This window comes from Onychomys torridus, chromosome X (assembly GCF_903995425.1).
Source record: "Onychomys torridus chromosome X, mOncTor1.1, whole genome shotgun sequence".
NCBI classification, from domain to species: domain Eukaryota; kingdom Metazoa; phylum Chordata; class Mammalia; order Rodentia; family Cricetidae; genus Onychomys; species Onychomys torridus.
The window spans coordinates 123,654,651-123,671,057 of record NC_050466.1 but is presented as its reverse complement, the minus strand read 5'-3'; the positions used below and the strand labels follow the sequence as shown (position 1 = coordinate 123,671,057).

At 38.0% G+C, this 16,407-nt stretch overlaps 2 protein-coding genes across 3 annotated transcripts in view; one reads left to right on the top strand and one right to left on the bottom strand.

Annotated features, from left to right (window-relative positions):
- The window catches only part of Col4a5 (collagen type IV alpha 5 chain), a 210,454-nt gene extending 203,918 nt beyond the window's left edge, over positions 1-6,536 (bottom strand). For both annotated transcript variants that reach the window (XM_036175182.1, XM_036175183.1), the window contains exon 1: positions 6,139-6,536. In XM_036175182.1, the coding sequence (XP_036031075.1) occupies positions 6,139-6,222 (84 nt within the window). In that variant the 5' untranslated portion in view covers positions 6,223-6,536. The remainder of the gene's footprint in view (positions 1-6,138) is intronic.
- Positions 6,537-7,931: 1,395 nt separating this feature from the next.
- Positions 7,932-16,407, top strand: part of Col4a6 (collagen type IV alpha 6 chain) — a 302,609-nt gene continuing 294,133 nt past the window's right edge. Inside the window, exons 1-2 of the mRNA XM_036175415.1 lie at positions 7,932-8,169; positions 8,375-8,426. Of these exons, the coding sequence (XP_036031308.1) occupies positions 8,159-8,169; positions 8,375-8,426 (63 nt within the window). The 5' untranslated portion in view covers positions 7,932-8,158. The remainder of the gene's footprint in view (positions 8,170-8,374; positions 8,427-16,407) is intronic.

Below are 16,407 nucleotides of genomic sequence, written 5' to 3'. Positions count from 1 at the left end.
CTTCATAACTGAAAATTAATGCATAAAATTGCACAAAGTATGATTCTATAATTTAACCATTAAAATATGTATATAAGAAGGAAAAATCTCAAAAGAATAAAAGAAGTTATTACTGGACTACTGTTAGAATTGTGGTCAAAGTTTCCTTTGCTTCATTATACTTTCCCATATTTTCTAATTTCCCAGCATTGATCACATATCACAAATCTTCGCTTCTTGTGTAAATTAAGTTTAACCCTCCTTTAATTCACTCAGAACAAGAGGGCCCTCACGTACCAGGTGCATCAGGCTGTGATGCAGACTTCCTCTTGCCCGCCAAAGAACTATGCATTGCATGTGGATTTGAAACTGGACTGGAGAGAGAGGAGGGGAGATGATGATGGAGAACAAAGATGGAAGGAATTTAGAACTATGAGAGGACAGGAGAGGGAGGGACAGAGAGGAGCTAAGTATGACCACAGAACTGAAGCTGTGTAGATAGAATTTGTCTTAGAAGAATAAAGTGAATGGACTAAAGAGTTTTGTGTAAATAGATTCATTTGCTATCCCTCAGATTAGTATCCCTGCCGCTTGTAGCATCTTCCCCGGGACTCTGGGACAAATCTTCTCAGGGCAGGCACCTGAAGAGACATTTGATATAGCACTTGTCATTAGACAAAAAGTCAACATATAAACTGGCTAAATAGGGAGTATGTAATTATTGCCTCCAAATAGCTAATAATATAATAAAGAAAATATATAAAATTTCCTAAAATAAAATGACTTTAAAATCAAACACAGAGTAACCTTGGAGAAGCTAAATATTGCATTTGTTCAAAGAAAGGTATAATGAGCAAATGTGATATTATGGAGAAACAAGTACACTCCATCAAGGCAGAATGAACATTATGTCTAGCAAATGAGAGAGAGAAAGAGAGAATTGTGGGCACTGTAGTAAAACAGAACAATATAAATGCAACTCCTTAGTTATTAGGAGTTTGTGAATAAGTATCTGCTGAAAATGCAACATTATGCTAGAATTGAGCAAAGACTGAGAATCAAGAAAAGAAACCAAAATATCCATTCCACACTATAAGTGTTTTAGAAATGCTTTCCTAGGGCACAGTGGAAAAAGTGTACTGCAGAATGTAATATACAAGAATGTTGACCTACAGGAAAGACCACGATAGGACTTGAAAATCACATAAGGAATGAATGGGACAGAGTTAGCAAGTAAAAAGGTATGGATGTAGCTAATTGCAAGAGTATGTGTTTAGCATGTTTAAGGCTCTGGGTTCAATCCCTAGTATCTCCCCTCCCCTTCCTCAAAACTCCAGAAATAGGAGATAGAAGAAAACAACAAGATCATACCATATCAAGTATTCAGTGGTCTTTGACCCTGATTTGAGATATTGTTATGATTTTCAACATATAGAAAGCTTTGAAGAGACTGATATAGAAGTAGGTATGTATCTACTTAGATACATTGCCTACAATTGTATGTGTGTGTTAGGCATTATAGATAAAACTAATACAATGTGTATTTCTTAGGCCTGTCTGCTGAAAAGGGCTATGAAATGACAGTAGAGTCACAATGAGCATGCCAAGTATCCACATCTTGGCTTCTAAATACCTCTGTTTTGTAAAGAAGAATAGAATCCTTGGAAAAGTGGCTCATCCCAGGTTAGAACAAGGAAAGTAGAAATGACCGTTTTGTGATGCTAGTAACTGAAGAGCTGCTCCAAACTGATGGAAAACATCAAAGGATACATAAACCAATGTGAAAGACCTCCAGGTTTGACATGTTTAGAATCATTTCAGTAAATACTTGTAATAAAAAATAATTCACTCTAAATAAAAATGAAACAAATATATGTTTTTGTTCATTTTATATGTACAGCATTAATAATATGTACATAATTTTAAAACACTGAAAATGTATTCTAATACAATTCAATACTTAGTGTAGAACAATTTTGGAAATTAAAACCACCTTTGGCAAACTGAACTGTAACAGGCATGTTTCAGGCATGCCAGAAACATTAATAGATGCTAACATTGATGAAGAAAGTACCATTAGAAACAGATTTTTTTTTTCAGCCAGGTGTGGTGGTGCATGCCTTTAATCCCAGCACTCTGGGAGGAAGAGGCGGGTGGATCTCTGTGACTTTGAGGCCAGCCTGATCTACAAAGTAAGCCAGAATCTGAAGAGAGGCCCTGTCTCTAAAAAAAAAAAAAAGAAATATTATTTGGATATTTGGACTGTCTCACAATATCACCCTGTAGAGTCTCATAAGTTCAGCTTGCAATGGGAAGAAAATGACTTTATAGTGGATAAAATTGGCAAACACTATTCTAACCAAGCTGTCAAGGGTAACTAACTTAAGATAAAAAAGAGTATCCTATAGGGTAACTAACTTAAGATAGAAAAGAGTATCCTATCTTACATATACAAAAACAACAGCCAAGTAAAGACACAGAGAAAATTATGCACTCTTACAAAATAATAGCTCAGGTACATACAGAAATATATGTGTAAAAGTACAGATACAGAGCTGAGGATGGGGGGGGGGGCTGTTTTAAAGTGCTTGGATTGTGGGTTCAATGTCCTGAATTTGTTCCACAGAATTACAAAAAAAAAAAAAAAAAAAAACAAAAAAAACCCAAAAAACAAAACAAAACAAAACAAAAAAACAAACATCTAAAGATAGATAGTTGAGTGAACAAAACAAGACATGAGGGTATAGGTAAATTAGTAAAAATCAACAAACTGAATTGATCATTTTTGGCAAAGTTGTACCACCATACAGGCATATTTCAGGACATTTCAGCACACTTAAAATTATTGCGGAAGCAAGAAAGAAACCTAGGCAATATTTTCAAAGATATTAATCTATCACAAGTTGTAGGTGCTTTATAAATCTAAATTTTATTAAGATTACACACAATTATATAACCCGTTATTGATTTTAGATTGCATTTACACTATCTCACTCTGTATACACACAGAGATCAAATTGATCTTTAAAGTACACATCTATTTACATTATGATATACTGCTTTACATAAAATGAGCAGGAAGAGATGTAAACCCCATTATCATTAACATTAAACCTCATATGTCCAAAAATGTAATAGAAATCCATGTGTTTTTAACACAACATAATTCTATAGATTAAATGCAAAGGAGACAGCATAAAAGAGTTAAGGGCAAAGTATAAATTTAAATTTACCAGCCCTATAATTCACTACCTATGTGACTTTTAGCAAGTTGCTTAATCCCTTTGTTTCATAGTTTTTTCACTTATAAAGTAGCTCTCTCTATATATATGCACATACATTGTACATATCTTAAGAAGAGACCCCAGAGCAAATATGCTGCACTTGAATCTCCAGGTTCAATCCCTAGCACCATAAAAATAGACTAAAAATTGAAATTGACCTTACTATACGTGCATAATATTTAGCACATAATAAACACTGAACAATGTAAACTAAAACAATAATGAAAACAATGGTGACCATTTCTTCCTATAGGATTGAACATTTCATAGAAGAAAAATTATTTCTTGGCCAAAAGCCTTACTCTTACCCTTGATAAATTCTTACCACTGGTCACAAGGTACACAATATGGTTTAAATTATAGAAATGTATCTGCTGTTTTCCATGAGAAACAACTCACAGACATTTGTATGCTAGAAGTAGTATAATTGTACATGCTATATACATAAATCTACAAACTTATACATTTGACAGTTTGTATAACTATAATTACCTTAACATAAAAATGTGCTAAAAATGATCCTTCCATCCAGCTGGGCGGTGGTGGCGCACGCCTGTAATCCCAGCACTCAGGAGGCAGAGGCAGGTGGATCTCTGTGAGTTCGTGGCCAGCCTGGTCTACAGAGCTAGCCCAGAACAACAGGCTCCAAAGCTACAGAGAAACCCTGTCTCGAAAAACCAAAAAAAAAAAAAAAGACCCTTCCAGCCTAAAGTTGCCTTGTTTTGTTATTGCTAACCATTTAGTACTTGGGTTATTTTACTCTACCTAATGAACATTCTCCCTTAAAAACTTCCATATATTTGTGATATCCAAATCTGGCATGACTTCAGAGGTAAAGAAATCACATAACTATGAAAAAGTAAAATGATTTAAGAAACAATGATCTTCCTGATAAATGCCACAATATTAGACAATCTCAGTGAAAGACTAACCACACTATGGTCAAGTTTCACTCTGCAGAAGGTCACCAATATCCCTAGCACAAGTATGGAGAGCAAATACCATTCATAGTTTTGAGATGATTAAAACTTTCATTTAACTAGGCCATTTATTTGTGAAGCAGGAAAAACAAACTCCTGGATTTAAAAGAAGAACAAAATCCTAATCATAGGAAATTGTCAAGGAAAATGTCCTTTAAAAAATTGTATAGGAGTGAAAAAACAATTACTTCACAAACACTTGTTACTTTAAGAATCCAAAAAAGCTTGCTCATAAGTTTTGTCAAGCACAAACATCTCATTTTAATCTTAGTAGATTTAAATTAGCATGCAGTGTTGTTATACACACCTGTATAAGTGGTATCTAGTGCAGATTCATTAATAGCAAGATCATTAAAAGGAAGGATTGCTTCATGAATCATCCACAAAATCTTTGCCCCTGGGGCAAATGCTATAAACAACAGGCACTGAGATGATCTTCAAATGAGCTACTTTCTATAGCACAATTGTAATTTATTTTAACAATCTTTAGCCATATTGACTGTCTCAACCTTACCCATTAAAAACATTCTGCACCCAAAGAACATTATTAAATCATATATCTACTTTGATAGAGGAAAATGATAGCATGCATAATTAAAAAATTTGATATGTGTAGGTTTTTCAGCAGATTTTCCATCATAATTGTGTTGTGATTACAATAACAGAAAAGTTACATTTTTATACCAGCAGTACACACATTTTTACCAGGATTTACAGAGGGCAATGTGATCTGAGGTATGCTGAGTGCTATAAGGACCTTGTCAGATAACTTTAAAATGGACCCAGAAATATCTGTAGTATAGTAGCTGCATCTAAAGGATTGATAGTCACTTAACCATGTGAAGGCCTAAGCTATGATGTCATATTTAAGTGATTTTTAAAAAAATATCCATTATGGTTACTCAAATGTAACACTTAAATAATGTGTCACACACTTAGTTCTTCACAGGTTAAATGAAATTAAGTACTGTGGCCTTCAAACAGGAGAATATTTTCTGCAACGAAGCCATTCATTCCTTTGCATCTTACCTCCAGGAGGAGAGTGGGTGTTGGGACTACCCAGCAGACTGTGGCATCCATGCTACATTCCTAAACGCAAGTGGAACTTTTTGCTCTGTCATTTCACATGTTCACCCTCCCCCACTCTTCTAACCCACAAAAGCTCGTGCCCATTAGAAAATTGAAAATTCTTCTCTGGTAAATAGGTGAAAGGCAAATTCTCAATTTGTTCAGGTGGCTTTGTGAGTTTTTCAAAAAGTGAGCAAACAGAAATCCCTAACTTTAAAAAAAAAAGATGCAAAACTCCTGAAGCATAAGGCTATATGCTTCTCTGCTTCACTCTGATTGGTATGCTACTTTAACAATTGTATAGGAATGATGTCAGCAGGTCAGAAAGCAGGTCAGAACGTTCCCGACCTGGGGTGGGGGGAAGGTTCATGTTGCTTAAGAAAAGAACTCCATCAAGGCTGTTAACACTTTGACGGTAGTTAAATTTCAGAGGAACCAAATATTAAAGTATATGCCAAGTTTAAAGGGTGCGTGGGCTGGATACAAGAAATGAAAAAAGCTAGCTGGCAGACAGCAGCCCAAGGTGGGGAGTAGAGAGGAGGAAAGTTTTAAATACCCACCAGAGCCCAGTGACCCAATAATATGCACCCCCCACACCCCTGCCCAGCCCTGGCTCCACTCTTGCCCCAGAAGAGGTAGCTGCAGGGAAGAAAAGGGCCATGTTTTTAAACACTTGAAATTCTCCCTCTGACCAGCGTTGTGAATTGTGTTTCTTTCTAGTAAAAGTTAATTTTGACTTCCTTAGCCAAGGTCTAGGAGTAAGGAAGGTAAAGGATCCAGTGGTTTCCGTGGGAGCGAGCAGCTTTGGGGCAGGAGGGAGGACTTACCGCCGCCTCTGCGGGCTGCCCCAACAGACACAGGGCCAGTAAGAAGAACCAGCTGGAGGCCAGGCACACTTCACGCACTTGCATTCTTCTCTGGCTCCCGCAGCTCCTTCAGCACCCGCACGGAATCCCAGGTCCCTTCAGACCGATTGACATAATCTTGAGGGGTTATTGGCAAGAGAGTTAGAGCTAGAAACGGACAGTGAGTGTCCCAATTATGCTGGTGCACTTGGGTGAAGAGAAAGCTTTTATAAGAATGAAGCGATTGAAGAAAAAAAAAAGAACAAGAAAGAAGAAGCTGTTCTTCCCTCCCCCCTCCCCTTCCCAAAGCCGGTCTCTCAGGAGCACTTTGCCTTCTGTTGGGACTTGCAAACTTTCCTCACTCACGTCCTACAAATCTACTTTCCTCGCTCTCTTCCCTGCACCGCCCCCTCCCAGCCAGCGCAGGGGAATTTGAGTATCACTCCGCCACTGCTTCACACTGCACCGGCAACCTGCGAGGGAGTGACGCTCAGTTATTTGAGGGAGGGAAACTTCAAGACCAGTTGACTGAATGCCACAAGTCTAACAACCAAGATTTCCTATTTGTTCATTTGCAACTTCTCTTAATGGTACTCTTTCCTGATCAGTCCAGCTTTCCCTCTGATTTGAGCATCAAAGCCGGTTCCAAACAGACCTGAGCTGGGACTATTTTTTTTTTTTTTTTTTTTTTTTTTTTTTAGCGGATGGACTTCAGAGAATGGTGCTTTTTATTGTTAATCATTAGAAACAAATTTTTGCCTCTGCTCCCTGGGCTGCTGGCCTTTGCGTTCCAAGTGCTCATGGTACAGAGTTTCTGTACACAAGCAGAAGATGAGAAAATATTAGATATCTATAAATGAAGTAAGAAAATGAACATACATATTTGTGAATCCCTAATGCATGTTGTAACACATGTAAGATGCATTAAGTAGGTTAATAATTTTTATGTAGTTTAATATTATCATAACTTATTTATGTTTTTATTTACTTATATTGAGGGCCATAATTAACATTTATTACCTATATCGATCTAATATAGAAGGTAGTATGACTGTCATAATTGTGTTTCAGAAGGACTTATGGCAGGTAATTAAATAATATTAGTATAATTCCGTACAATAAACACAAACACCTCATTAGAAATGTCTATATGGAGCTAGCGGTACTTGAATTGGTGTCTCCTAGATGAAGTAGGCATGAATATTGCTTTGATAGTCTTATAGACCTTTTTTAAGTACTAAAAGAAAAAGAAGATATTTTGTATGGGCTTCTTTGGAGTGTCTTTCAGGAATTTGCTGAAGAATTCTTCAGAACATTTCTATTCTCAGCCCTACATTCTCTCTATATTTTGAATCAGATTTATGAAGATCTCAGGTTCTAGTTAACTTAAAGATTGTAGACTTACAACTACAGAGATTCCCACCCCCACCCACCTCACCTTCCTAAATGCTTAGTATACAATCAATTAGCATAAGAATAAGAGTTCATGCATTTGGGTCCTGTGCCAGGGCACTTTCAGGTCTATCTGCCTGTGTAGTAGTAGCATACCTAATTCTATCCATGTGTTACTTTATGGAAATGTATGGTATGATGCCTAGTTGTTAGATCTTTGTGCATAAGTCTCTAGAGACCTGCACGTGAAGCTTTGGGACTGTTACGTATAGAGATGCTTGAAATTGAGAAAGACAAGCAACTTCCCAAGGTAGGGGGGATGATTGACAGCAGACAACCCCGCCCCGTTCCCCTCCATTCCTTCCTCCCCTGGCGCATGGAACTATCTCCTGAGTGCTACAAGTTGTAGCGGGCACCGCTGAGTGTGTTTTCCTTCGGGGCACTTTTTATCTAGCAGCTGACTTTAGTTTCTTCTAAACTAAACCACTTCGCCCCTTTACACTGTCCTGAGTAAGGAACAAACTGCCAAGCATCAACGGAGCCCTGATGAGCCCGCGCCGCGGAGCAGCTTAGCAGTCTCTTGGGACCCAGCTCCGGAGGAGCCACAAGCATGCACCCTGGGTGAGCTGTTGCTGCTCAGAACTTCCTTCCCTTTTCCAACTTCGTGCTGCTTTGCTCAGCCAGGGCTATACTTGCACTTCTGTCACTGAAAAAAAAAAAGTGCGAGTAGGCATCAAAAGGGACATGGGGTGGGGTGAGGGGGATTGCTCACTCAAGACCCTGTAGTCCAGAGAGCCCATGTTTCTCACCCTCCCTCTCCTTTCAGATTGTGGCTGTTCCTGGTTTCCTTATGCCTGACCAAAGAACTGGCAGAGGCGGTAAGGCTTCAAAACACCCCCCCCCCTTCTTTTTCTTTTCTTCTTGTGTTTCTGTTGGGGGTAAAAGAGGGTTGCACCAAAACGGAGCCTTTCTAATAGGAGTTAATAGGGTTCTTGAAGAGGGATAGCAAGCATAGTGTTAGTAGAATGCTCTTGGAACTCAGCAATCTTCCTGTCGTACAACTCGCTGTAGGTTTGGAAAATAGAAAATAGAGGTAGACAGTGGAAGATGCACACATTTGTGAATCTCTTCAGGACAGCTTCAGATGACTGGCCACCGGTGCCTTCTTTTGCACCCATAGGCAGATCTGCATAGCTGAAGAAACAAAGCTTTCCCTAACCTGTAAGAACAAGGCTTGACACATAAATTTAAGGGTGGAAAAGGGCATAAAGGACACCGGCTTGAAAGTGGCACCAATCAAATAGAAATTAAACTTTATATTTTCTTGTAAGTCTATTCATGCATCAAAAAGCTAAAATGCTTGGGACTGAAAAGCTTTCTAAAACGTAACTTTTAGTGGGGTGCGTAGGTATTATCCATGTACTTACCTAGGGACTGAAGGCAAAGGAATTTGTGTAGACATCTGGTCAAAAAAATTTAATGGACCCCAGAAAGTAGAGAAGTATTCAACACCATTAATAGGATAATTCCACAAAGGTGGAATACTAAATGATCAGATATGCCAGTTTTCCAGTTGAGCTAGTTACTTATGCTGTTCAAATAATAAGTTACTAACTAATTCAGTACTGCCCCGTTGGTTGGTTTAAAAAAGAAAAACTATAAGAGCTGAAGTCATTTACAACACAAACAATAAATAAACATGCTTGAAAATTTTATCTTGTGAATTGTAATTATTTTAACTGATTGGCTCTTTTTAAAAAAAAGTTTCAAATACTTTTTTAGAGCTGTACTTATTTCAATTCAATAAGATCACCAACATACTTGTGAAAAAAAATAAGCATTTTGTCCTGACATGACTGATGTCTTTAAGAAAATATCAGTGAGGTGAAATGATCTTTCCTATAAAGAAAGAATAATACCAGAAGATTGAATTCTAAAATTTAGTGACCCCTTAAGTCAGAATATCAGCCCTTAAGTATGTTTCTGATAGTCTTTGTAAGAAGAAATATTGATCTCAGGCTCTTGTACACCTTTTTACCTGGCTCTTCCAGTATATAAGCTTAGTTATGAGTTTTCTTAAGGGTCTATACTACATTTATTGAAAATGCCAGCTTTTGATTTCACTTTGTTCAGAAATCTTGCCACTGGTTAAAAAAATGTAGAATACCCCCAGTAAAAATTCTATTTTCCGACTCTGATTATTTTTTTAAGTAAAAACAATATATGATCATTGTAGATAGACATTTCTGAGACATTGTCAATTCCTACGGTAGAGGATAATGTTTTCAGTCCTTCAAAGCATTAAAGTGGGTCTATACATCTGGGTTGTACACTTTTGTCTCCTTGTTTTACAATGTCATCTGCTATGTCAGTTGCAATAACCATGGTTAAGACTGGAATAAGTCTTGGAGTCTACTGACAATACTTACTCTGTTACCTTAAGTCCAGAACTGTTGCATTCAGCCTTCTTTACTTGGGCAAAGCATCATTGGTGTTAGAAAGCTCTTTTTTAATGACAAAGAGAGAGAGAAAGAGAGAGAGAGAGAGAGGAGAGAGAGAGTCACAAAATACTTTCTCAGAAGATGCTATTATTGAGGGGATGCTTTTCTCTTAATGTCCTTGCATTTTGTGTTCTTTTTATTTAGTCTCAACTAGAGTCTGCTCTCTGTATTTGTGCTGTTTTTTGCTTTCCAGATAGTTGTAGGCATCTGAATTTGCAATACCTTGTTTGAGTGATATTAATGCAAATAACATATGAATACACCGACAGGAACTTTGTTGTATTTTGTTATGAGAAAGTCTCTTCATGCCATGAAAATTAAGTTGCCAATAATGGAATATTGATAAGCAATTAAAGATAATGTCATTTAGTTACATTTGAGCTTTTTCTTTTTAAGAATTTACAAAGCAATTCTACACAAAGGAATGGAAAGCTGAATGTTAAAAATCCATTAGATTTGGTTTTCAGGTGAAGTATGTGCACAGTGTCTCTTAGTGAGACAGAACCTAGGATTGTAGAACACCAGGAATCCTTTAGTTAAGTGCTTAAGTCCATAAGGGTCTGTTGCAGATTATGTAATGTGCAGAAATTTAAATAAACATAGCACCCTACTCTCTAGAAATTTGTTTTTCATACAGGGCTGTAGTTAGAGTTTTCCTGCCTGGCCCAGTCAGGACAAACCTCTCTTACCCACCAGTCCCATAGTCGCTCAGACCCAAACAAGAAAGCACACAGAAACTTACATTGTTTACAAACTAACTGTATGGCCGTGGCAGGCTTCTTGTTATCTACTTCTTCTATCTTAAATTAACCCATTTCTGTTAGTCTATACTTTGCCACATGGCTTGTGGCTTACCAGTGTCTTTACATGTTGCTTTTCATGGCAGCGGCTGGTGGTGTCTCTCTCCAGTCTTCTACTTCCCAGAATTCTCTACTCTCTTGTCCTGCCTATGCTTCCTGCCTGGCCACTGGCCAATCAGAACTTTATTTACACAAAGTGATATCCACAGCACAGGACTGTTCATTATTTTCCTTAATGGAGACTGCTTAATAGTAAAGTATCTTCATAGGAAACACTAGAAAAATACAAACCTCATCCTAGACTATCATGTCTAGGATATAAAATACATCCTGAAAGTAGTGAGAGTCTTTATGTTTTTAGTTCATTCTGCCTGTATTCAAGTGTTCATTCATTAAAGTCTCCAATACACCCAAGCATACATAAATTCAAAAGACTAATAGGACACTTAGTTGGGTAGGGAAGAGAATAGAGGATAAAAACATGTTTGTCATCCATATTCAAGTAAAGATCTGATTGTAATACTAGCTTTTTTCTTTCGAAAGTGTAAGCACACCCAGGGTACTTCTTCACATTGTCACTGACCCAGTCATTACAGCAGCCATCAAAGTATGAATGCTGTTTTAATGGAGTTCAGGAGCCATTTGCAACTGATGGCTGCTGGAAGAAGTGTCAGTTTTCTTCTGAATGTGCCCCCATGTAGGTTTTTCATGCTCCAGTAGCCCTACAATCATGCACTGGCAGTGTTAAGTGGACTCAGTGGGTTAAAAAAAAAAAGTCCTTGAAGCTGGGAGGGTAAAGTGGTGATGGGGTGTGAGAACAGTAAGAGAAGGGTATCTGGGGGTAAATTGGATAAAAAATGCTGTGTACATGTTTGAAATTAGCAAAAATTAAGTTATGATGTATGTTTTTGAAAGAAAGAAATCAGCAGAATTTCTTCCCAGTTTATTTTTAGGTGGCTGTCTTAACCATCCAACTTCATGCTCATTCTCTCTCTCTCTCTTTCTCTAAAATAAAACCAAAAAGACAGAGGGTCCCTAAATAAACAAAAGTACACACACAAAAATATGGAGTCCATTTTAGATCAGCCACACTCCAGAGCAGACCTCTATCTCCAGTTTCTTTTCTATAAGAAATATTGAACTCTCCTACATTTGAAAAGCAAACCAAAAGCCAAAATCCTAAGCAAACCCAGAAATGTAAAAATGTGTAATTTAGTTTCCTTCAGTAAATCTAACCTTTTCAATGCAATTGAAGCGAATTTCTCATTTATTTCCTTCTCACTTTAACACTGTATTATATTACAGCCCAGACTGCGTCTACTCTACTACAGTTGCTGTGTTTCAGCTACCAATGTCTGCTTAACTACCAATTCCAAGGATTTCCAGTCTGTCTTTCCTACTTTCAATTTCCCACATTCTAATCCTTCTGAAATCCTCCTTGTGATCTTCAGAATTCTGTGGCCCATTACCTAATGCTTCTTTGATAGTTTAAAAAGGTTATTCATTCAATAGATATTTATGGAGAGACCTCTATACTGGAAATGTGTTACACCCTAATATTCCAGTGGTGAACAAATCAAGCATGATATTTTTTTAATTATTATTTTTTAATTTTATAATTTAAATTAATTTCACATATCAGCCACAGATTCCCCTGTCCTCCCTCCTCCCGCCCCCCTCTCCCCTATCTACTCCCCATTCCCATCTCCTCCAGGGCAAGCACTGCCCTGGGGATTCAGCTCAGCCTGGTGGATTCAGTTGAGGCAGGTTTAGTCCCCTCCTCCCTTCACCCAGACTGAGCAAAGTGTCCCAACATAGGAGGCAGAGATCCAAGGCCAGGCCCCAGGTGGAACTCCAGGAGTCCAATAGGTGAGAAAGAGGAGGGATTGTATGAGCGAGAGATGTTGAGACCATGATTGGAAAAAGCACAGGGACAAATAGCCAAACTAGTGGAAACACATGAACTATGAACCAATAGCTGAGGAGCCTCCATGGAACTGGATCAGGCCCTCTGGTTAAGTGAGACTGTGGATTAGCTTGAACTGTTTGGGAGGCACCCAGGCAGTGGGACCAGGACCTGTCCTTAGGGCATGAGCTGGCTTTCAGGCATGATCTTTTGCAGAGAATTTACAATCTTAAGAGATCCAAGTCCTAAACTTGTGACTTTTCTCAGCATTTCGTACTTGGCCACATTTTTGTCTTAGTAGTGTTAACTATGTCTCTGTATGTTGATGACAATCAAATTTATATCTCAGTGACGCTGTCTCTTTTGAGCTCCAACCCTGTGTCTCAGAGCATTGATATATATATATATCTCACTTAAAACAGGGTCTGGAGAGTTTAGTATAAGCACTCGACTAAAGTCAGCTATTGTTCTATTTTGTACAAAACACAGTATATCTAGAAGTAGAACTATTTTCCAGTCACTCTTATTGACATTTCAACTTACTACTACCTTTTTATAGAATCAATCACCAATCTCATTGTACATATCATCAATGACTTTTACTAATTTTATCAAAAAATCTCTAGACTGGTTTTCCCATTCATACATCTATAGCTTCTGAACTGTCTTTTCTATGTGATTAGTGCATGACCTTCTATTGAATATACAAGTCTACTCCCAATGGCTTTCAGAAATTGTCTTTTCTTTGTATATCTTAAGAGTTACTAGTGACAAATCCAATATTGATTGCTTTAATGACATAAAACAACAACAAAAACCCTCTGGGGTCAGTGAGATAGCACTTCAACATGTAAGGTGGAGAGAACCAACTCCACAAAATTGTCCTCTGGGATCCACATGTGTATATCTTTTCCCCTCACACACCTCACACAACACCCGGCTCACAATACACACACAATAATAATAATACTTTTAAAAACTCTGTTCAGTGCTGTAATATCTAAGAGATGATAGAATCATGTTTTTGCCTCTATCCACTGTTCCTAGTTGTGTGACTTAATTTACCTTCCTTAGATTTATTTATTCATTTATTTTCTCATGACCATAAAAGGAAATGACGTCTTCCTCCTTAGGTATTATTGTGCTTTGCAAAGTTAAATGAGATAGTGTGAACATACTGTATACAAAGTAGGTCTTAAATCCCCATCCCGCCTCTGACAAGTATCCTCTATCTACTGTAATTTCAGTGGGAAATCAAAAATAATCCCCCAATTTTGACAAATGGTGCATAAGAAGATGAGCAAAAGAGAGATATCAGAGTAGATTCATTTCTGGATTCTGCTACTGCAATAGTCATGTTTTAATGTTGCCCTCCTCATTGTTTCTCCATGTCTATGGCAGTAACAAGTACCTTGCAGTGTTTCAAGTTTACAAAGCATTCTCTCATTTCATAAATAGCTCTAGGCTGTCCTGTGAAATAATATAGGACAAGTATTCTCTTGCCAGGGGTATTTAAGATTATCTAAGCTGACAGATCTAAGAAAAGGTAGAATTAGGTAAAAGCACAACAGTGTGCTGTCTCCAATTGAGGCCTTTTATCATCTCTTATCTGGAGTCTCTACAAACAAACTGAACAGTTCTGGCTTTAGTCCTCTCCTGCTGCCCCACCCCCTTTGCTGATAGCCTTTCTCTCCAAAAGCTGCAGTGCTCATTCTAAAACAAACAGGATCATGGCACCCCTTAGTACCATCCAGCCCCTGCTGCTGTTGTCCTATGGAACTCAAGTTTGGATCACAGTTGTCCTGCTGATGTTGGCTCAATCTCTGAAAGGTATTTCTGCCTGTCTTCCCTTTGATTTTCTTATTCTACTGTCTCTATGCATGGCTGTGTTCTTAGTCCCTTAAAACCCAGTTTAGGTATTAATTTTTCTTTCATTTTGTCTTCTTTGTTTCCCTATGGCTCCTGCTGTTTGTTCTTTTGCCCTTCCTTCAGTGGAAATTTATCTAGAGCCTACTGTGTTGACAATGGGAAGGGAAATGTCAACTCCTAACCCAATGTGACTTAGTACATTTTGAGAAATGAAGTTAGAGGAATCTTTAAAAAGCAATAGTTTAATACCTGTACTATGGCTTGTTTATCTATGCGAGTTTGTGAGTTGTAATTAGCATTGAAGTTATTGCTGGATATTCCCTGTGGAGTCAATCCAATAGGGAGCCCTTTATTCACAAAGGACTCAGTCCTGCAACACGTATCTCCTGCCTCCAGATTTACAAAGTTTAGGCAATCTGATGCCATACAGGCAGGAGCAAAGATATTCTAAAGAGGGACATTTGTTTGCCACCCTCTGCTTTGACTATCAGTCTATTAAAACAATGAACTCCGAGAAAATGGAATTTCCCCAATAATCTCATACTGGGAAAAGAAAAAGACTGAATGAAGCCTGGTGCCAGCCAGAAGGGGAAGTTGTCTCCCAGGAAGAGATTTCACACGGTTCTGACAACTTATCAGATCACCTTGCAGGACAGGCTGGAGCCTACAGGATGGAGGGTCAGTGCTGAGTAGGATTACAACTGGACCAGGAGTGCTGAATTAAGCATACCTCTTGTTCTGTGTGTAAAGCTAGAAGTCATGCCAGGACCTTGGTGTCAGGTCCAAAGGAAACTCCATTAAATGCAAGTTGTAACAGTCTGAGAAAATGATTTAAGGTATGTGAAAAATGAGAAATGTTTCAGATTTCTTTCCTTCTTGCTTTGCTACTGTTATAGGACTTCAGAAGTCCAAAGTTTTAACATATTAATCCATGGAGTTTCCTTTGGATCTGGCACTTGGAAGATGGACTTGAGGGGCACTGGACTTTGTTACTCTTCCCTAAGTGGCCACATTTAACAAACCTCCTTTACCTGTTTTTACTATTACTTTAATAGTGTAATATGGCAGCTGGCTACACCTACCTTGTTGAGACTGACAAAGACCAGCCTTGAACCTATAGACTCCCAGTAACAAAGCCTTGATGTGTGTTCCTCTTCTCAAGTTCCTTATGGGTTCCACATACAACTTCACCATTCCTTCTCTGGATTTTAATTCTTCATAGTTCTCTTTAATTCTTGTAAACACAAGAGCTTTGTCTTTAGAGACAAATACACCTACATTCAAAACAACTCGATTATAATCTATGATCTTAGGGAAATGATTAAATATATTCATTTTTTTAAATGACTATTTCTGTTTTTCTTTTCCACTCACTGTAACTGTCACTCTCTTAGAGATTCTTGGGGAAGCCATTTTGGGAACAGTTTAGAGAAAATTGCTTGATTATTGTTAAGCATGTTTTTCAAGCTTCCTATGAGAGAAATAAGAGTTAGGATTGTTATTTATTTTATTCCAGATTATCCAAAACTACTTCATCTCTCAGGTCCTGCCTTTGTGACCTCTTATGGAGATCCTCCTCTCGACCAAAGATTCTTTCTAAAGGCACCTCTCCAGTCATCTTTGAAGTCCTAATCCTTTTGTTTAACATCGATGGGACTAGTTTGCCATTATCTTTCTATCTGATTTGCCTGTGTTAAGGGGGAGCCTGTGCTACTCCAAATTTCTTTGACCATGAAACATTTACTTCACAGATGCTAGGGTTCACTGGAATATATTGGCTTGG